A 22368-nucleotide genomic window follows, 5' to 3' on the forward strand; every position below is an offset into this window, starting at 1 on the left:
CAGTGAGTCTGACGTCTGTGCCAGCCAAATGTTAGAAACTATCATAAAGAACAAAATTGCTGAACATATAGATAGGCATAGTTTAATGGGACAAAGCCAACATGGATTTAGCCAAGGGAAGTCTTGTCTCACAAATTTGCTTCATTTTTTGAGGGCATAAATAAACATGTAGATAAAAGCGAACCAGTTGATACAGTGTATCTGGATTTCCAAAAAGCATTTGACAACGTCCCTCATAAGAGACTTCTTAGGAAATTAAAAAGTCATGGGATAGGGGGCAGTGTCCTATTGTGGATTGCCAAATGATTACAAATTTCTACCGTTTAGCTGTACTCTCTGTAGGGTTAAATGGTAGATTTTCTCAATGGAGAAATGTGAATAGTGGAGTGTCCCAGGGATCTGTTCAGGGACCACTGCTTTTTAATCAACCTAATAAATGAAGGTTGACCGACGTGCCGCAAATGCGCAGTAGAGAGCAGCTCTACTGCGCATGTGCGGGTGAGCACGTCGGTCTCAGCCAGCGTCAGAAAAAAAAAAAAACAACATGGCGGCGTCGAGCGGCAGCGTCGGGTGGCAGCGGGCGGCGGCAGCGGGCGGCGGCGGCCAGTAGCGAGGGAGGGAGGAGAGAGAGAGAGGGAGGAGAGAGAGAGAGGGAGGGACGGACTGAGTGAGAGGGAGGGAGGGAGTGGGAGGGAGGGACTGAGGGAGGGGGAGGGAGGGACTGAGTGAGGGGGAGGGAGGGACTGAGGGAGAGGGAGGGAGGGCTTGAGTGAGGGGGAGGGACTGAGTGGGAGGGAGGGACTGAGGGGGGGAGGGAGGGGGAGGGACTGAGGGAGAGGGAGGGAGGAGTGGGTGAGTGTGTGGGAGGGAGGTAGGGGGTGGGGAAGAGTGAGGGGAGAGGGAGAATGAGGGAGAGGTGAGAGACAGGGATGTGAGTAAGTGGAAGGGGGAGAGGGAGAGGGAGAATGAGGGAGAGGTGAGAGACAGGGATGTGAGTAAGTGGAAGGGTAAGAAGTTGTGGAGCAGAGAAAAAGGGAGTGGAGGAGGGCTGAGGGGGAGGGGATGGGATTGAGAGAGGGTGGGGAGTGACTGAGGGAAGGGGAGGGAGGTGAGAGTGAGGGGAAGGAGGCAGTGGGAGACAGAGGGTGAGTAAGACTGAGTGGAGGGAAGGGGAGGAGTGAACGAGGGGAAGGGGGAGAGAGGGAGAAAAAGTGTAGAAGGGTGCTGTGTTAGAAAATGGACTGGAAAAAAAAATGTAATGTAGCCCGTTTTAACGGGCTTAACGGCTTGTATATTTATAAATGACCTGGAAATGGGAACAACAACAAGTGAGGTGATCATATTTGCTGAGGATACAAAATAATTCAAAGTTGTCAAATCTCAAGAGGATTGTGAGAAATTACAAGAGGACATTGCAAAACTGGGAGACTGGGTTTGCAAATGACAAAATTTAATGTAAACAAGTGCAAAGTGATGCACTTAGGGAAGAGTAACCCAAATTATGGCTATGCAATGCAAGGTTCCACATTAGGAGTCACTGTCAGTACTCAGGAAAAGGATCTAGGTGTCAACATTGAAATCTTCTGTTCAGTGTGCAGCCAGCAGCCAAGAAAGCAAATAGAATGCGAGGGATTATTAGGAAAGGAATGGAGAATAAAACAGAGAAGTTCATAATGTGTCTATATCACTCCATGGTGCGACCTCATCTTGAGTATTGTGTGCAGTTCTGGTCACCACATCTCACAAACAATATAGCAGAATTAGAAAAGGTAAAGAGAAGAGCGACCAAAATGATAAAGGGGATGGAACGTTTCCCCTATGAGGAAAGGCTAAAGAGGTTAGGACTCTTCAGCTTGGAGAAGAGACAGATGAGGGGAGATATGATAGAGGTCTATAAAATAATGAATGGAATGGAATGAGTAAATATTAATCAGTTGTTTACTCTTTTGAAAAGTACAAAGACCAGGGGACACACAATGAAGTTACTAGGCAACACATTTCAAACTAATAAGAGAAAATATTTTTATACTCAATACATATTTAAGCTCTGGAATTCGTTGCTAGAGGATGTGCTGAAAGCTCTTAGTGTAGCATTTAAGAAAGTTTTGGACAAGTTCCTGGAGGAAAAGTCAATTAACCATTATTAAGGAAGAGTTGCAGAAACCCACTGATTTTTCTTGGGATAAGCAGCTTGGAATCTATCTACCCCTTGGGATTCTGCCAGGTACTTGTGACCTGGATTGGCCACTGTTGGAAACAGGATACTGGGCTTGATGGACCTTTGGTCTGACCCAGTATGATAAGTCTTATGCTCTTATGTTCATTCTGTTTTGGAATGTGTTAAGTCATTAGATCTAAAAGCATGCACTTTATTTTGTAACCATTAAATATATTTCACTTTACTTTGCTTAAGTGTGGAGTCTTTTTTTTTTCCTTTGGCTTATTACTGGGGAAGCCGGCAAATGGGCAGAGAAAGAAAAGCCAGATGTTGACACTGAACCTAGTTTACATTGACATTTTATTTATTTTTCTACTTATAATCTGCCCTTTCCAAAAAAGCCCAGGGTGGAGAACATCAGTAAACAATACCATAAATAAAAAAATATATATATAAAACATAATTAACAACATAAGACAAAACCAACAACTAACTGCAGGACCAAAACCTTCAGAGGAGTAAGAGCAGAACTATATGGAACACATTTCCCCTGTACCTGTAAGAAATCAGTGACTACATGGATTTCCAACGCCAAATGAAAACATGGCTATTTACCCAAAAGACTAACACCCTGTAGGACAGCACATCATCCTCGTCTTCCTATCAACTCTCAAAAATCAATTAGCTGAACTTTCAAACCTGTTTGCAGTTCGTCATTTGTATGTATAAGTGGAGACATGGAGATTTCTGTCAGTATTTTATAAATTATGTGGCAGGAGCTGCAAAATGTATAAAATACTGCATATTTATTGTTGCAGAAGTGGACTCTTGGGCCGAGGTGAAGTTGGCGCAACCTACAGGGAGGAGCCCTATAGGTCCCCACTATTGGCAGGCGGAGCTGGCTGGAGCAGAGGCCCAATAGGAGCTTCACCAATACCAGCCCTTGCTTCCCCTTAGGTGGAGCCCTCGGATGCCGGAGCCAGCTGTACTTAGGCGCGGGCCTCTGTGATGATGTAGATCCGTTATGTAGGGAGTTACAGACCAGCAGGAGAGAAGCGGAGTCAGTACGAGCATTGGTCGGGGCAGGCAGCAACATACCTGGGAACTTTTGACTTCCAGTCACCCTGAGATTACCATGGATTAGCAGAGGGGGAACAGGGGAAGGGCAACTGCACAGTGGGACTGGATCCTCACAAATTTGCTCTCATAAACACTCTTATATGTTCACACTTACTTTCACTGCTCATTCTCTCATATCCATTTACACCTTTACTTCTGCCATTCTCCCACACACACACACACACACACACACACACACACACACACACACTCACTCACGTCTCTCCCTCTTCCATACACACATGCCCACTCACTTTCACACCCATGCTCACTTGCACTCAGCTCTCTCCTACCCACCTACATACACTCTCAGATCTCTTCTTCCTACACAAATACACACTCACTCACTTTCACAGACCTGCTCATTCATTCTCTCTCCCCCCCTTTGAAAACATACTAGCAACAGCAGACTCTAACTTGGGGCTCCTGGAGCAGCAGCAGCTGCCTCTTCCTTCTCCTCCTGTCCTGTGGAAGTGGTCGCTGCCTGTTTCTTACTCCTCGTTTGATGCACGGGCAGGAAATCGCAATGTCGATTGGCCAAGGCAAACAGGATGGGACAGGCAAGTGGCTGGATACAGGAAACAGGCTGTGCGGGAGCAGGTAGTGTCACAAGGAAGCAAAGTTAAGAGTTAAAAAGGTCCGGAGATGGTAGAAATCACTGTCAAGTTCCTCCTTTTTCAGCCGTGCAAGACCAATGACGTTCCTTTCTTCTTTCCGGGTCCAAGAAGATTGGTTTTGCTGCAGCACCCGAAGATTTCCGGTATTGGCCCAGAGACCCGGTAATTCTTTTAGAATTCCAGAGTCTCCAGGCCAAATCTGGAGAGTTCCCAGGTATGAGCAGCAGGCAGCAGACACTGGTAAGTCCTGGGGGAAATCTGTGCTACTGCGGAGCGCAGAATTTGTGCAGAATTGCCAAATTCTGTGCAGAAAATGGCAGAGGAGACCCCAGCATGCCGCAAACGGAGCACACCATTCGCGGCAAAGATGAAGGTGAAGATGAAGGCCCTGGCATGCTGCAAACAGAGCACAAGCGCCATTCGAGGCGAACATGAAGGCCCACGCATGCCTTGGGATGCACTCCACTCACAGGAAAGACGAAGGCCCTGGTGAGCATGAATGTATGTAGAGAGGTGTGTGTGTGTGTGTGTGAGGAGGGTGGGGGGGGGGTGTGAGGGAGGGGAGGGGGAGGGAGTGTGAGAAGGGGGAGGGGAGGGGGTATGAGAGGAGGGGAGGGGGAGAGAGAGGAGGAGGAGGGGAGGATGAGAGATTAGGAGGAAGGAGGGGGAGGGTGTGAGAGAGAGAGCAGGGGGAGGGGGAGGGAATGAGAGACAGAGAGCAGGGGTGTGAGCAGGAGGGTGTGAGAGAGAGCAGGGAGGGTAAACAGGGGGGTGTGAGAGCAGGGGGTATTTGAGTGTGGGTGCCACAGAGAGGGAGCCTATATGAGGAGATTGTGAAGGAGTGTGTATGTGTGTGAGAAATTGGGAGCTGGTGTGTATGAAAAAGGGATCCTGTGTATGTGAGGGTGCTGGCCTGTGTGAAGGGACTGTGAATGTGTGAGAGAGCCTGTGTGAAGGAGTGCGTGAGAGAAAGACATAGGTAGCCTGTGTGAGGGTGTATGCGTGAGAAAGGGAGCTTGTGAGAGTGTGCATTCAAGAGAGAGGGACCTTGTATGAGGGGATGTGTGTGCGCGAGAGAGTGAGGGAGCCTGTATGAGGGTGTGTGTATATGCACTAGAGAAGGGGAATATGTGTGAGAGAGGGAGAGACAGAGGGAGCCTGAGTGAGGGGCAGTACTGAGAACGGGGTCAAACTCTGGGAGTGGAGATAGAGTGGAAGGGGTTGAGCCTAGAGATGGAGGGGAGAGATACTGGCAGGTGGAGGAGTTGGGGCCTGAGAGGGCAAAGTGGCCAGAAGAGTAGGGGAGAGAGTAGAAGGGACACTCTTACAGTGAATTTTTAGGGAAATTCTGCTCAAAATATTTAAAATTCTGCATCTTAAAGTAATAACTGTCTTATTTTGACCAATATAAAGTTTGCAGAATTTTGCAGAATTTTAAGTTTTTGTGTACAGAATTAAATTTTTTTTTTTGCCAGAATTCCCCCAGGTGTAGAGTGCAGGCTGTGGTCAGAGGCAGGCAGAGTTCATGTAGTGTTGTGGTCCGGGCAGAGGTTTTAGCAGGCAGAGTTCAAGCAAGTTGATGAGCAGGCAGTGGTCAAATGCAGGCAGAGGTCAAGCAACATAAAAGTACAAATCAAAGTCAATGCCAGGAGTCCAATCTGAAGGGCGAGAAGAGGACGGGACAGGCAATATACTTAAGACAGACAAAGGAAGGCAGACCACAAAGTCAAGAACTCAGGAGAAGACCAGACTTACGGGGGACCAGGAAGAGGACACAGGAACTCAAGACGACACACAGCAAAACCAGGAACACGGAGACAAGGATCAGGATCAAGAACCAGGAATACAGAGGCAAACCATTACTCCAAAGGAGACAACCTATTACCGAGGTGTCTGAGGAGCAGTGGAGGATGCCTAAAATAGGGAACTACTCCAGACATCAGAGGGCGCTGCAGGGAATTTCCTGCTGCGGGCCCTTTAAATGGCAGTTAGTTCGGCATGCACATGCCTAAGGACGCCCAGGGCAACTGGCAGCGGTATTCCTCAGGCTCGCATGTCAGGCCTGTTCAAGCACGGAGGCCTGCCGCACATTTAACCGGGCGGCCTGCCCTGACACTGGAGGATCCCACCCACGGCTCGGAGCTGGAGGTAAGAGCAGCTAGTTGCAGGTCCATCTTGCAACCATCCAAACACAACATTTATATACTGAAAGTGTGCAACTGTGTTTCAGTACGCGCATATATTTCTAATGTAAGAACATGTATATGTTACCCATTTTAAAAAACTTATGTATATTTTACACAGTACATATTTGCAACAAATCATGCCGAATAACCCAGAATTACCATTCAGAAGCAAGTATTTTGTAATGTATGTGCGTTCACCTCCTTGGAATCACCAGTTCACTGATACCTCCACCAGTTCGCTTAGACCCTCTACCACTTCACCCTGAAACCACCCCCACAGTTTACCCAGACCTGCCACCCAAAAAATACAGACAAAAAACACATTTGATTTCAATTGTGTGAGTCATTTAGCAGGTGTAAAAGTGTTCAGGCAAATCTGGCAATGTATCCTTTTCTACTTCTTACAAAATAAGGTGTATGTTCTTCTGAACCCCGCCCTGGAAAGCCCCTCCACCACTCCATTTTTCCCTATTAAAATTCACATGCAATACTGTATTAGAATATAGGGAAAGAGGATGTGAAGACATTTCAGTGTAACATGTAGGGTAGATAGCCCCATGTAAATGGATCACTGACAAGGGATATAGATATATATAAGAAACAGCTTGCCTATATACAATGAAATAATAATATGGTTACTGCTTTACTTAGTGGAGGAACATTGCAAGTTAAAGAATAAGGAACTGCTTTGTGTTGCGCCCCTGCCCACGGCTGGCCCGCGGACAGCGTCTTACCTTTTCTCTGCGGCCCGGTCTGCCACTGAGCCGCACTGCCTCCTCTCTTCAGCGGCTTGCTGCCGTGCTGCAGGCCCTCCTGCGTGGCTGCAGCCGTGCTTCCGATGTCCTCTTCGGGGGAACACCCCCCACTGGGAGACTCTCCTCTTCAGGGCCTGTGCTGCCACTGGGAAATCCCCCTTCTTCGCGGCCAGGACACCGCTGGAGCCTCTTCTCTGTCAGAGGAATCCTGCAGCCCGAGTGCTGCTGCCGAGACCTCTCTTCAACGGCAGGAGCCACAGCCCGACATCCTCAGGCCTTCTTTGTCCCTCCAATGCTGCTGCAAGCCTTGGCTCCACCCCCTGTGCTCCAGGGCTCCCTCTAGGGGCTGGCCGCACAGCTCTTCTCCTCTTTTAAAGGGAAAGCAGGAAGTTCCTCTTCAGCCCTCCCAGATGACGTCTTCAGGGCTCTTCCTGCTCCTGCCCTATAAAAGGGCACTGCTCGATTCCTTCAATGCCTTCGGCTGGAGTAACACCCTCCTGGAGTAACACCCTCCAGATTCTACATCTTCCAGAGAGTTCCATCCTCGGAAGTTCCACTGTTCCAATGTGGTTATCTTCAAGCTCCTGTCCAGAAGACTTCATCTTCAAGTCTTCTTTCTTCGTGATGTCTTCTTCGTGATGTCTTCGTCTGATGTCCATGTCTTCCCTGTCGTCAACCTTCTTCATGGTATGTTCCAGTCTCAGGCTTCCCTTCCATAAGCCTCGGGATCCCTTGTGTATTTGTAGATATCCCTGATGCTTCGATGTCTCAATGTCCTGATGTCCCGAAGTTCGCCTGTTCTGAGTCCCAGATGTCCTGGCGTCCTGAAGTCCTTCATCAGATGTTCGCCCGTCTTCTTCGACAAAGACTTCCAGATCCTATCCTAAGCAGAGGCCCACTCCTGCTGTCATCCATCTCTTCAGATGTCCAGGTTCCCTGATGTCAAGATGGCTTCTCTGAGGTACTGCCCTCTGCGTACCTCTCTCTTCACTATACCTCATTATCCTGGAGAGCACGTCAGCAGATCTTGGCTTTCCCCGGACTCCAATCAGTCTATGCTTGATAGATTGGAATCTCTCCATTGGACTTCGTTGAGTGCTGCCCGACTCCTCTCCGTCTGGTGCTTCTCCCACTTCTAGCTTGGTCCGTGACCAGCCTCCGGGTTGTGTAGGGCACACAGTGGACAAGGTGGTCCGCAACCAGTCCTTGGGCTGTGTAGGGCGCCTTGAGGGATAGCACTCCCTAACTTCAAGAGCCTAGTCTCTCCTCTACTCCAAGAGCTTCGTCTCTTCTTCATACCCAAAAGTGTTCCTCTTCATCATCTCCAAGAGTCTCGTCTTGTCTGTCTTCGTACTCAAGAGCATCCCTCTTCATCTTCTCCAAGAGTCTCATCTCGTCTTCATCTTCAAGAGTACACCTCTCCTTTATCCATGTCCAGGAGTCCTCATCTAGTCCAAGCTCCAGGAATCCTTCTTCTATGAACTCTGGCTCTTCACTCTTCGGACCAGGATTCCCCTGTTCCGGTTCCATTCTTCATGAGTTCGAATTGTGCCCAAGCTCGCACTTGCTTTCCTATCCTCGGGGTATATTGGGGCTCCTCTCTGAGTTATCTCATGGACCAGGGGCTCACACTTACACAGGAGCAAGCGATCACACCTCTACGCCCCTTCCCAGGGCTTTCCCACACACATTCACCACGGAATACGTAGCCACAAGGCGTGTTCATAACACTTTGTCTAAAGAATATTATAGCTGAGTTCCAGCCCAGAAAGGCTGGAAGAGACCTTGCAACCTAGAGATAAGAAACTGCCTTGAAATATTATACCTAAATAACAGAAACATAGACTTTGTCAAAATGGGGATGTTCCAGAGTTCTAGTTCTTTCTCCAGGGAGACAATGGATGAGGTAGAACAACAATGGGACAAATTAAAAGAAGCTATTGCAAAGGCAATAAATCTATATGTTAGAAAAGTAAACAAAAGTAAGAGGAGAAAGAAACCGATCTGGTTCTTAAAGGAGATGGCTGAAAAATAAAGGCAAAAAGAATAGCATTTAGGAAGTATAAAGATCCCAAAAAGAGGAACATAGGGAAGAATACCTTGTAAAACTGAGGGAGATAAAGAAAGAAATCAGAAAAGCAAAAGGACAAGAGGAAGAAAGGATTGCCAAAGAGGTAAAGTGAGGTGACAAAACATTTTTCAGATATATCAAGGAAAGTAGGGAAGCCCGTAGTGGTATAGTGAAATTGAAAGGTGATGAGTAGCAATGTGTGGAGAATGATGAAGAAATGGCGGAAATATTAAACTAAAGACCACCCTGGAGAAGGACCATTGCTGTTTGACAAGACTGTGGATGGGAGTGGAGTAGATGCAACCCCATTTATGGAAAAGAATGCACAGAAAGAGCTAGGCAACATAAAAGTGGACAAGGCCATGGGACCGGATGAGGTACATCCCAGGATACTGAGGGAGCACAGAGATGGTCTGGCAGGTCCTGTAAAAGGCCGGTTTAATAGATCCCTGGAAATAGGAGTGATGCCGCATGATTGGAGAAGAGCAGTTGTGGTCCCGTTTCACAAGAGTGGTAGCAGAGAGGAGGCTGGAAACTACAGGCTGGGCAGCCTCACCTCGGGGGTGGGAAAATTAACAGAGATACTGCTGAAGAAAAAGATAATAAACTATTTACAATCTTCTGGGTTGATGGACCCGAGGGAGCATGGATTCACCAGGGGAAGGTCCTGCCAGACAAATCTGATTGACCAATATCAGGAAAAATCTTTTCTTGGAGAGGATGGTGGATGCCTGGAATACCCTCCCAGAAGAGGAGATGAAAAGAACAATGAATTCAAAAGATCATGGGACAAACACTGCAGATCCCTATAGACTTAAAGAAAGGGATGGTATAGCATTTCTGCATGGGGGTGAATTGACTGGAGAGGCAGTTACTACCCTTTCAGAAAGCATGGGAATAACCTGCATGGATCAGCAGTTACTACCATAAGCAAATTGTTGGGCAGACTAGATGGACCTTTTGGTCTTTTTCTGCCATCATTATTATGTTACTATGAAACTAATTTTAAATATTACTTTTAAATATTTAAGAAGAACATGTTTTGCTTAAGTTTTAAGAAACACTGTATTTCAATAAATAGAACATAGCCACTTTAGCTTAGAAATAAGGAACCATATTCTGCCTTAGTAAGAAATGAAGCAAAGATGTATACATGACTTTTAACATATAACAGCTGGACCCCTATATTTCCTGGTTGGGGAAGTGGTTGTGTAGCAAAGAACAAAGAAAACACCTGCATAAGGCCAAATTTGGTCTAGGAAGCATAAAAAGAAGATCACTGCAACACAAAAGCAAACAGATCTGAACCCCAGCACTGAGTCCTCAAACTCAGGACACCCTACTCTCAACAAGGACCCCCGGAGTGGTCATACCTGACGAAGGAGATCGGAACAGGGTACTGGAACTCAGCTGATCACTCACCTGATTGCTTAGCTGCATGATCACAAACGGCATATCCTTATAATTACTTCCTGTACCTCATTTCTCTCTCTCTGGGCCATTGTCATAAGTGGTCCCATATAATCACAATGATACTTATCAGTATATTTTTGTTGCATGCATTGCATTATTTCCACCAGATTTTATTTATTTATTTATAGTATTTCTAGACCGGAGGTTCCTGTATAGAATACATATCACCCCGGTTTACAAGGAACTCAAACTATCGCTTCATTTAGCGGTTTACATTGAACAAGGTTTACATTGCAACAAGTTATAACAAATTTATAATGTAGAAAAAAATTACTAAAACAAGTTAACGGAACAAGGAAACAGTTAAAATGGATAAATAAATAGTTAAAAATAATAGTTGTAAAATAGATAAATAAACCGTTAAAATAATAGTTGTAATAAGTGAGTAAATGCATGATATAATTGTGTGGGTAAATACAGATTCAGAATTGAGTTCTACGGAGGTTTTATGCTATGGGCGGGGGGTGAGTGAAAACTGCATGATAACTTTATTCCTGTCCTTAGCTCTCAGGGAATGCTTGTTTGAATAACCAAGTCTTGAGTTTCTTTTTGAATGTGGTGTGGCAGGGTTCAATGCGGAGGTCTGGAGGTAGTGAGTTCCAAAGTGATGGGCCCGCGGTGGATAGTGCGCGTTTCCTCAGGGATGATTTCGCCGGTTGGGTGATAAGTCTGTTCTGATACGCGCTTCTGGTCGGTTTCGAGGAGGTGTGTAGCTGAAGATCAAACGTTAAGTTGAGTGGAGCGATGTTATGTAATGCCTTGTGTATCATCATTATGGACTTGAATTGGATCCTGTATTTAATCGGCAGCCAGTGGAGATGATGCAGGATTGGGGTAATATGGTCTCTTTTTTTGGCATTTGAGAGAATTCTGGCTGAGGCATTCATGACCATCTGAAGTGGTTTGGTGGTGCATGCTGGTAGGCCTAGAAGGAGAGAGTTGCAGTAGTCCAGTTTCGGTAATATGATGGCTTGAAGGACCAAGCGGAAGTCTCTGTATTGGAGAAGTGGCTTTAGTTTCTTTAAGGTTTGTAGTTTAAAGAAACATTCTTTTGTTGTGTTGTTAACGAATTTGTTGAGGTTGAAACTTCTGTCTATAATGACCCCCAGGTCTTTTACTTGTTTGCTACACATACTGCAATTATGCATATACTCACATTTATTTATTTATTGGTTTTTATATACCGGTGTTCAATATAGAATATCACATCGGTTTACATTGTAACTGTGTTCAAGAAGTAGAGATCTTCTTGTTTTGCATTATAACTTCATTTAAAATTCTATTAAACATTGTAATTAGCTCTTATTTCACATTGTAATTAGTTCTTATTTAGCATTGTTATCAAATCTTATTTAGTATTGTAACTTTAAACTTACTTATTTCTTACAAAGGAGATTAAAATGTAACAGTAATGACAGTATGTCCTACGTACAGTTTTGTTATTATGGCTCTGACATTAAATTCTTACAAAGGACATTACATGAAAAACAGTCATGATAATATGTCTTGTGGGGTGTCTTGTTGTATGGTAACATGAATGTTGAACTGTAACTGTATGTCCAAAGGGGTGTCTTATCGTATGATGTCCTCGGAAATGGGTATTAGGCGGTTGTTGTGAAGGCTTTTTGGAAAAGCCATGTTTTTAGTTTTGTTTTGAAGGTTTGCATTGTTGTTTCCAGACTTAGCTGTGTTGGTAAGTTATTCCAGAGCATAGGTCCGGCTACAGATAGAGTGCGTTCTCTTTTTGTGGTAGGTGGATTACTTTTGGAGGGGAGGTTCCTTTGTGGGTCACGGAAGTAGAGGAATGTATTCATCCAGTTAAAGTTGTCAGTGTATAGAGCTTTGTGGATGAGAGTGAGGACTTTGTATTGGATTCTGGATTGAATGGGTAACCAGTGTAGGTTTTTAAGGATAGGTGAGATGTGGTCCGATCTTTTGCTGTTTGTGAGTAGTCTTGCTGCTGAGTTTTGGAGTAGCATATTTTATAAAATATAATTTATGCGCATATATGCTACGTAGCACATAGATGCTATTTTTACTTTTGTGACCTCCACGTAAAGCTTTGAAAATCCACCTGTATATGTATTGCCACACTACAGTACGTACAAACTAGCAATACTTCAAGCACACACTGGATGTAAATAATTTCTGAATCAAATAAGCAATGGTTAGTACTGAATAACCTCTTCTTTTGTATAACATATCTGTTAACTATTGTTCCTTGTAAATCCTGTCAACTGCTCTATGAACACACCACAATGCATGCAAACTACCTGTAATATTCTGCCTCCTTGTGCTTTCTAGCCTATTATGAAATTATTTAAATTGACTAACTATCCACTATGTTATCCACTTTGAAATAGCTGAGCAGCGACAAAAGGCAGAATAAAAATATTAAATTCAATTAAATATAGGGGGTAATTTCAAAGTCATTTATGTGCATAAAGCCCAATTTTTTGCATGTAAATGACTGTTCTAAAATTGACTCAGGATCAGTGCACGTAAAAGTCCATATGTAACCTGGTTCTGTGTGCACTTTTATGTGCAATGAGAAGAGGCATTGGGGAGCTGGAGTCAGCACTTATGTACATAAGTTTTAATTTTAAAAAGTCTGCACATAAGAACATGGGACAGATTTTAAAAGCCCTACACGCGTAAATCCAGCTGGATTTATGCGCGCGGGGGGGGTTACACGCGCTGAACCTATTTTGCATAGGCCCAGCGATGCGTGCAAGCTCCGGGATGCACGTATGTCCTGCGGCTTGAAAAAAGGGGCAGGGCGGAGGCGATCTGGGGCGGGGGCGAGCCAGAGGACTTCGTAGGGCCACTCGGCCAGCGTGCGCAACCTACGCCTGCCCGGAGGCAGGCGCAACTTGTAAAACAAAGGTATGGGGGGGTTTTAGGTAGGAATGGGGGGTGGGTTAGGGAGGGGAAGGTGGGGGGGGGGCGGAAGGAACGTTCCCTCCGAGGCCGTTCCAATTTCAGATTGGCCTCGGAGGGAACGGGGAAAGCAATCAGGGCTTCCCTAGGGCTTGGCATGCGAAAGGTGCACTAGTATGCACCCCCTTGTGCGCGATGACCCCGGATTTTATAACATGCGATTTCCCCAAGTCCAGCTTAATGGTCTATAGACTTTTCCTCTAGGAACTTGTCCAAACCTTTTTTAAACCTAGCTACACAAATAGGGGTAGATTTTAAAAACATACGCACATGCGTACTTTTGTTCGCGCACCAGGCGCGAACAAAAGTACGCTGGATTTTATAAGATACGCGTGTAGCCGCACGTATCTTATAAAATCTGGGGTCGGCGCGCGCAAGGGGGTGCACATTTGTGCAACTTGCGCGCACCGAGCCCTGCGCACACTGCCTGTTCCCTCCGAGGCCGCTCCGAAATCGGAGCGGCCTCGGAGGGAACTTTCTTTCTACCCCCCCCCCGCACCTTCCCTTCCCCTATCTAACCCACCCCCCCCCCCTTTCTTTATCGGAGAATTTACTACTGCCTCCGGGCAGTAGTAACTTACGCACTCCGGCGCGGCAGGCCCCGCCCCTGGACCGCCCACACGCCCCCTGGACACGCCCCCGATCCCTAACCATGCCCTCTGGCTATGCCACTGACCACCCCTTTTTGCAAGCCCTGGGACTTGCGCGCGCCGCCGAGCCTATGCAAAATAGGCTCGGCGCGCGCAGGGGGGGTTTGGGGTAGTTTTTCGGGGGGTACGCATGTATCTTACGCGCGTACCCCTTTGAAAATCTACCCCATAGCTTTTACAACATCTTCTGGCAATGAGTTCCAGAAGTTAATTATATGAGTTGAGTAAAAAAATATTTTATATTTGTTTTAAATGTACTACTTAGTAACTTCATTGTGTATCCCCTAGTCTTTGTATGTTTTGACATAGTAAACAATCAATATGAGTTTACCCATTCCAATCCATTCATTATTTTATAGACCTCTATATAGCTCCCCTCAGTTATCTGTTCTCCAAGCTGAAGAGGCCTAATTTATTTAGCCTTTCTTCACAGGGGAAGTGTTCTATCCCATTTATCTTTTGGTCACCCTTCTCTGTATCTTTTCTAATTCTGATATATCTTTTTTTGTGATGCGGTGATCAGTACCACATACAATTCTCAAGGTGTAGTTGCACCATGGAGCAATTTAGAGACATTATGATATTCTCTATTCTATTTTCCATTCCTTTCCTAATAATTCCTAGCATTATTTTTTATTTCTTGGCTGCAGTCATACTCTGAGCAGAAGATTTCAATATATTATTCACAATGACACATAGATCCTTTTTCTGGGTGATGACTCCTAATGTGGAACCTTGCATTGTGTAGCTATAATTTGGATTGATCTTCCCTATCTGCATCATTTTGCACTTCTCTGCATTAAATTTCATCTGTGTAATACAACCTTCAGGTAATACAGGTTACCTGTCACCAAGAGAGGGGGAATGCTACAGCAGAAGAAAGTACCCCATGTGCACCTGTGGTTAAAGGAAGAGTGGGGGTTGTGGGTTATCTTATAGCCACTGGGATAGATGAGCCCTGCACTCACCAGTGCTTCCTCTTCCTCTTTCTTACCAGGACCCCGTTTTTTTCCTCCTATTCTTTGTCCAGGGTACCATCAACAATTACCACACCATGTAAGAAATGTGTTTTGTTTTGTTTTGTTTTACCAATAACATAATATGGTCCCTGATAATGTAACTGAATTCAGGTTCGGGTTGATAGAACAACGGGCATAAATCAACAGAAAAAACATAAGAAATAAGCATTGAATAAACATGTACCAGTATTACTGATAATAATATTATATGAGTTTGGTCATGAAACAGAATAAGTTTTATACTCTTTTCAAATCTCAAGATTAGTTTTATCTACTGGGGACACAGGAAATTAAGACCTTTTATAGTACAGTCAGTGTCTGTGCACAGAAAAAAAAACCACAACAAAACCTGGTGAGGCCCAGAATTGTCCTATAAAAAGACAGAAAAAAACCTGATAAACACAGCAGGTTAATCAAAGTGTTTATTCCCTTGAAGCAAACATTATCTCCACTTCTCCTTTATTTTGCTTCTTTCTTTTTTTTCCCATGCAATGTCCCTTTTGGCCAAGGGGAGAAACCTCCCCAGGCTTGAATTTATTCTTTTCTTGGCAGTTCTCCTGTTATAGGGTCATAACATAGTATTATAAATGATGGCAGATAAAGATCAAATGGCCCATCTAGTCTGCTCAGCAATAGCAACTGCTGCTCCATGCAGGTTACTCCCATGCAAAAATGTTACAACATCCTTGCCACTAACACTGCAAACTTTCAGCTGTGCTGATACCAGGTTGTAGCAGCAATGGCTCTGAATATTTCTCGCAGTTAGTCACTTTCTAAATTTTTGGTCATTTATCTTTTAGGAACACTAAGGGAAGTCCTAGGATGTGGTTCCACTCCAGACCTAGAATTCTGGTTCTGTATGCAGGCTGTAACTTCAACGATATTCTTCCCCAGCCTCTGAGAGATGGCTTGTTTTTCTCCTCTATTTCACAGGTCTGAGTTACTCCCCAGAAAAATACCTAGGCAGTAGAACAAAAAGTGTGTTTTTCCCCCTCTGGTTTTACTCCTGATCGGTGCAGCAGTCTCTCTCTTTCTTTCTGGTTGCTGGCCAGCTCTCTCATAGGCTCACTAGGGTCAGGTGGTCTCCTCTCGCTATGTTGTCAGGTTAACCATGTAGCTGCTGTTCTGCAGCAGAGGCATAAACCATGCAGACACAAGTAAATCCTGTGTCTAATATACAGATAGTTTCCTTGGCATATCTCTTCTCACAGCTGGGGGAAAACTAGTGGGCTTGGCAGGTCTAAGAAGGCATTGTTTTATCAGTTTAGTCTTAAACATTTTCCCAGTTCGGGATACCAGCACAATGTAAGCTCAGGAGGCATAGGAACACAAATTATAGAACACTGACATACTTGCTATTTGGATGCCCAGTCTTGCATAAGTGTACGCATGTAAGTTACTCCCTCCAAAGAGGAGGTGTAACTTTATGCGAGTAAATGGCTGCGCATACTCGGCCAATTACCCGAGTATTTTCAAAGCAAACATACACATGTACAATGTACATGCAGATTTTACCACTATGCAGGCTGTTTGAAAATTACCATCATAAAACATTAAACAATCAAGGCATTCAACCTCTAACAAAATTTCAGAAACTTTCATACCCCAGCAAATAATAAATCAGAGAATTCTGAAATACTATAGCTCCAGTTAAATATCAACATTAATTAAATTGCACAGACTTACAACTCAATTAAAAATTCATAATTCTCAAAATACTTCCATCAGAGGTTTCCATAAAATAATCATATACATATACAGAAGCCAAATCCAGCTTTATACAAAGGGAGACAATTGCTCGATTGCAGGTCCCACCTAAAGCAGCTGTAAAAGAAAAGATTTCAATGCCTTTCTGAACCAAGATACATAATTTGTAAGGTGTAAGTCAAGTGGCAGTACATTCCATAACATGGGCCTACCAATGAAAAAACTTGCTTCCATGTACTTTCCTTTGTCCACATCTCTAGGGTGTGGGATTTCCAACAAATTTCCTTGAGAAGAGTAAAAAGACAACTGAAGATTAACTTGGCTAATCATTTTGTTTTCCAGATATCTAGGACCCATTATTATGGCCTTTAAGGGATGCTTACAAGGGATCTTTACACGTTCCTACAATCAAATTAGTGCACCACGCAAACATCAGAGACCGGTCATTCTCTACAGCAGGCCCTTCCATGTGGAACGCCATGCCTCCGGACCTCAGACTGGAGACTTGTCTAACAACTTTTAAAAAGAAACTAAAGACATGGCTGTTCAGCCAAGCCTTCCCCACCACAAACTCCATTGCCTGATCTAGAATTGTTCACCACACATCTCTGTAAACAAAACTTTTCCAAATTTCTCATGCCTAATATCCATTAAAGAGAGGTTGGCTCCTAGCCCCCTCCACTGTATATAGTATTTATTCTATTTTATTGCACTTTATATATTTATTGCTCCGTTCACCCCTTCTTTATTTTCCTACTCCAAGTTAAGGCTTCCTTGTTATAATGTAACTGTATGCTCTGTATCTCTTGTTGATTGGTTAATTGTATATTCTACTTAGTTCATTGTAAACCGAATTGATTTGATTTGTATCAAGAAATTCGGTATATAAAAGCCTTAATAAAAATAAATAAAATAAAGCTTTAAAAAACAAAATCAGTCATTTAAACTGTGCCCTAAGTCTCACTTGAAGCCAGTGCAAGTTCTCAAAATTAAGGGTTATATGCTCTTTCTGCTGAGCACCTACAAGTGTGATGGCATACTGCCGAAATTATGACCACAAAAGTAGGAGTGGTGTGGATGCAGACAAAATGGGCTTCAACAGGAACAGCAACAATAAGTCTTCTGCCTGTGCCGGCCACTGTCCCCTTGGGTTCAGCCCTCAGGTGTTGGTGGCTGGTAGGACCTGGACAACATAAATAAGTACACTCACAACAGAGAACTTGAAGGAACCTACAAGAGCAGGGCAGCTACTGCAGGAACAGGAATCAGGAAGGCATTTATTATGTTCTTATGTAGAACAAAAGGAACTGAGGAGCAAGAACTATGACCAGAAAAGAATACAAGGCAAGGCTGAGAACAGACAGGGAACACAAATGCAGACTTAAAGCAAACAGGAGTACAAGAATAGAATATGAAGGCCTGAGAGGAGGACCTATGTAAGGCCACAAATGAAGGCCAACAAAGCAGAGACTAAGAGCACGACTAGGGCAGAACAGCAAGAATGCAGAATACAAGGGCCCAAGAGAAGGACTCAGGTAAGGCTCAAATTAGGGCCAACAAAATTAGAGTCTAAGAGTTAGACTAGGAAACAAGGCTATAGTCTAGAGCAAGACCAGGAAATAAGGCAAAAACATGACTTAAACAAAGCTCTAGCAAGGTACCCTATCTCCTGATCTATGTAAAGCGATCACTTGCTCCCTACCTTTCTGGTCATCCTTCAACCAATACGCAACATATCATATATTTACCAGTTGGCATAAACTGAGCTCCTTTTTGAGGAAAATATTTTGATTGTTTGGACAAAGTGTTGAACTGTTCGATAACCTGGTCTGATAAGCTGGTTTATTTTGAGATTTGAACAGGGATGAAAGATTACTTAAAGGGGGGAAAAGATTCATGATCACTGCCTTGGTCCTAGCTAAAAAGATAATCCTGCTATCTTGGTAGGCAGATGAACTCCCTACGTTTTTTGAGCTGGAAGATATTAATGAAACAGTGAGCAGTAATGGGAAAAAAAATGAAATTTACTGAGAAACAAAATACCGAAAAGACAAATACAAATTACTTGTATAGTTAATATTGGGGAAAAATGTTGGGCTTTTAATTTTAGGTTTTAACTGATAACCCCATATAATATATCCCAATGTGAAAAATAGTAGGTGATTATTAGATAAACATTGGAAAAATGTCTTTTCCCTAGCTTTCTCTCACCTCTTCTTTGCCTTTTCCATGCTAATGATTCCTTAGCTGCACATATATTTGTATTTGATTCAGCCGGAAAAGGTACACAATTAATAATACCTCTGCCATGAAAACACAGATTTTTGGTACCCCTAAAGAACCCTACATTAGCTGGAAAATAAACTACTCACCTAAAATCAGAAGCCCTAAATAGAAGGCATAACCTGGGAGCGTGAGAGGCGACAAATTGCTGCGAGAGTATGTGCGGGTAGTGTGGGACCGAAAGCGATTAAATGGTGCTGGCTGTAGGGATAGAAAAGGAGGAAAATGCCTTAAATTGCTTTGATTGGATAATATAGCGACTGACATATTTGTTCCTAGCACCACATTGCTATCTGTTTTTCAAGATAATGATGTGTAATCATCTGTTTTTTAAATTATGTTTTTATGCAATATTCTAGTGAAGTCATCTTAAATAAATTTATAAAAATACAAATCTGAAAAATGAAAGAGAATATCATATTATAATACTCAGATACATCTCAGATAGTATGAGGGTATTTACCCAAGACTTTTATTTCTTGCAACTTCCCTAATGGAAAAAATCCACAAAAATGTGCCAAACCTCCCTAATCTGTAAATTTTGCCCTTAAGGGCAAAAGCCCCACAATGTGTTTTGCACAAGATTTTGCTTGCATATTTTATCTGTGGAAATGTTTCCCTTCTTGAAGTTTCAGAAAATAGATCATCGTTTGTCCAAGACCTTTATTTCAGAAGTGTGAAGCAAACTGACTGATAGGGTTATATGTGTTTTGCCCTATCCTTAAATCCAACCCTTTATTTGCAAATTACCCAATTTAAATAACCTGATTAAATAAATAGCTTTGGTACCGGTAGCTGTAATAAAATTTTATAATAATAATAATGATAATGAGGACAATTTTAAAAGAGACCAGGAGTTACCAGGCTAGATCCTCAGGGAGAAAGTTGCACTATTCACTGCCTGTATATCTAGCTATCTACGTTCACTTGGCAGCTAGATTTAGCTGCAGGGCAAAAGTGACCATCCTGGGGATGGGACAGGGAAGGAAAAATACACATGTAGATTACATTTTTAAATCTGTGCACTTATTTTCCCTTGCATATTTGCCCTGGAGAAATTGCAGGTGTAGGGTCTGTGGGAAGCTTTGTATCTGCAGATCTGGCATCTATTTTTCAAGGGGAAACTATAAAAGTACCCTCAGATCTTGCATCAATGTAGGCAAGTGAAAGTTTTTCCTTAGAATAGCAACAACAAAAAATTAAGGGGTAGATTTTCAAAAGGTGCATGCACTACCCGGCGCACACACACGGACGTGCGCGCATGTTAGAAAATTTCAGGTCGGTGCGCGCAAGGGGGGTAGGGATCTGCAAGTACGTGCGGCGACACATCGGGGCCTTCCCCAGTTCCCTCCCAGTCCACTCCATTTAAGGAGTGGACTGGGAGGGAATTTCCTAACCCTCTAGCCTAACCTCCCTTCCCCTTCCCCTATCCTGCCCTCCCACTATCCCTATCCTAAATACCCCCAAATGTCTTATGCTACCTTTTGCTCCTGCTTCTGAGCAAGAGTAAGTTGAGAGCGCCGGCACCCTGCCGGCGCGCGATCCCTGGCACACCAGCAAATGGCCACTGTGCCAGGCACCTCTAACCCCGCCCCCCCCCTTTGGCTAGCCCCGGGACTTACACGCATCCCGGGAGATAACGCGTGTGGCCGGGCCCTTTGAAAATTGGCCAGCATGCGTAAGGCCCGGGGTTTTATGCACGCACATTTTTAAAATCCGGCCCTATGCTTGCATTCTCAGTTTACCTACAGTATCTTAGCGCAATTTAGAACACATGCCCTGCTGCACCCAGACTAATGACACAGTCTGCTTATAAACATCATGAAATCATTAATTAATTATTTTTAAAGTAGTTTCTGAAAAGAAGTGAAGAGGAATTACAGAGATGAGGTTGGGTTAAAGTGAGTAGAAGGATTGATGAGATGTACTGGAGAGATAGTTGAGGGTGTTAAGATAATAAAAGACAAAGAATTAGGAGTGATAATGTGATGACCTAAGGAAGAGAGATGGGGTGACACCTAAGTAAGAGAGATTAATGACACCAAGCTCTCACCCACATCTTTCATCACTCAAACTCTCTTCCTTAGATGTGTTTGAGTGAAGAACTTTGGTTATCTGATAAGGAGGATAAAAATAGAAGGACGAGAATCAGTGGTGATAAGATTAGAAGGAAGATTATGCATAGGCAGGGAGATGGGGATAAGAAACATGAGGAAGAATGTATGTGTGCAGGTAGGCAGGGAGGCAGAGCAGACAGAGCTGAAGAGATTGGTGGTGGGGCAGACGGGAAGAGTTTTATGGAGTTGGAGGGGGAAAACAGGGAGAGGTTAACTTAGTAGAGATGACTGGGACAGACAGAGAGAGGACAGTTTAATAGAGAAAGGAATGATGGAGATAGATGGCGAAACTAGGGAGAGGAGTTGACTGGAGCTGGGAAGAGACAGACAGGAGAATTTAGTGGAGCTGGAAGGGGACAGACAAGAGAGTTCCATGGAGCTGGGAAAGGCACATGGAGAGAGTTTAATAGAGCTGGGAAGAGCCACACAGCGAGAGTTTAGTGGACCTGGGAAAGGGAAGTTGGGAAGAGTTTAGCAGAGTGGGGAGGGTCAGAATGAAAGTTTAATTACCCAAAAGGAGCAGCTTGACTGTTCTGGCATCTTTCTCAGCATCTTCCTTTAGCTTCTTCTCTAGCTCCCGGGAATGCTTCTCTTCTGCACTCGCACCAGCTCCCATCTTCCAGGACACAGAATTCGATGGGAGAAGACCTGAACTCTTTCCCTCTCACACAGACAAGAGAAACAGAAGATTGATTCCTGCGATGGACGCCTCCTCCCCCTCCTGTTGGCCCTGCTCAGAGTGCCTTTCAGCTTACGTGCACAGTGGAGGTGGCTGCCACCTCAATACTCCCTTGCTTGTGATGCAAAGCCAATGAACTTCTCATCTCCACGCTCCCAAATCCGACTTGCTCCACTTCTTAGGAGGATTTTGCAGTCTGTACTTGCCAGGTGATCTAAGGCAGCCAATCTAAGGCAAGGACAGGTGCAGGCAGGAGCAGGCGTGAAAGCCCTACATTTTCCCTGACTTGCTGTGCTCAGCTGAAAATGCTGGGACTGCATCAGACAGCTAAGCCCTTACCTTTAAACCTCTCCTTGCTGAGTCCAGCACAGAGAGATTTTGGCCAACCCATCTGGAATCTCAGTGATGCTTGCATGAGATGTATTAAAAAGGCCAGGAGCAATCCTTTCATCTCTCTGACCAGGATTCTCTACACTTTTTTCTTTGTACTTAGAAGAAAAAAAAAAAAGCATGAATAATTAGGGGACAAGAAGGAAAAAACAATCCAGTGTATCCTAATAGTTATTCCCAGTGCAGCATGTTTGTTCTTTATAT

General features: G+C 44.1%; 1 protein-coding gene across 1 annotated transcript in view; it reads right to left on the minus strand.

Annotated features, from left to right (window-relative positions):
• The window catches only part of GNAT1 (G protein subunit alpha transducin 1), a 104480-nt gene extending 82769 nt beyond the window's left edge, over positions 1 to 21711 (minus strand). Inside the window, 1 exon segment of the mRNA XM_029597566.1 lies at positions 21606 to 21711. Coding sequence (XP_029453426.1) covers positions 21606 to 21711 — 106 coding nt within the window.
• Positions 21712 to 22368: the final 657 nt, after the last annotated feature.

Source organism: Rhinatrema bivittatum, chromosome 4 (genome assembly GCF_901001135.1).
Source record: "Rhinatrema bivittatum chromosome 4, aRhiBiv1.1, whole genome shotgun sequence".
NCBI lineage: Eukaryota > Metazoa > Chordata > Amphibia > Gymnophiona > Rhinatrematidae > Rhinatrema > Rhinatrema bivittatum.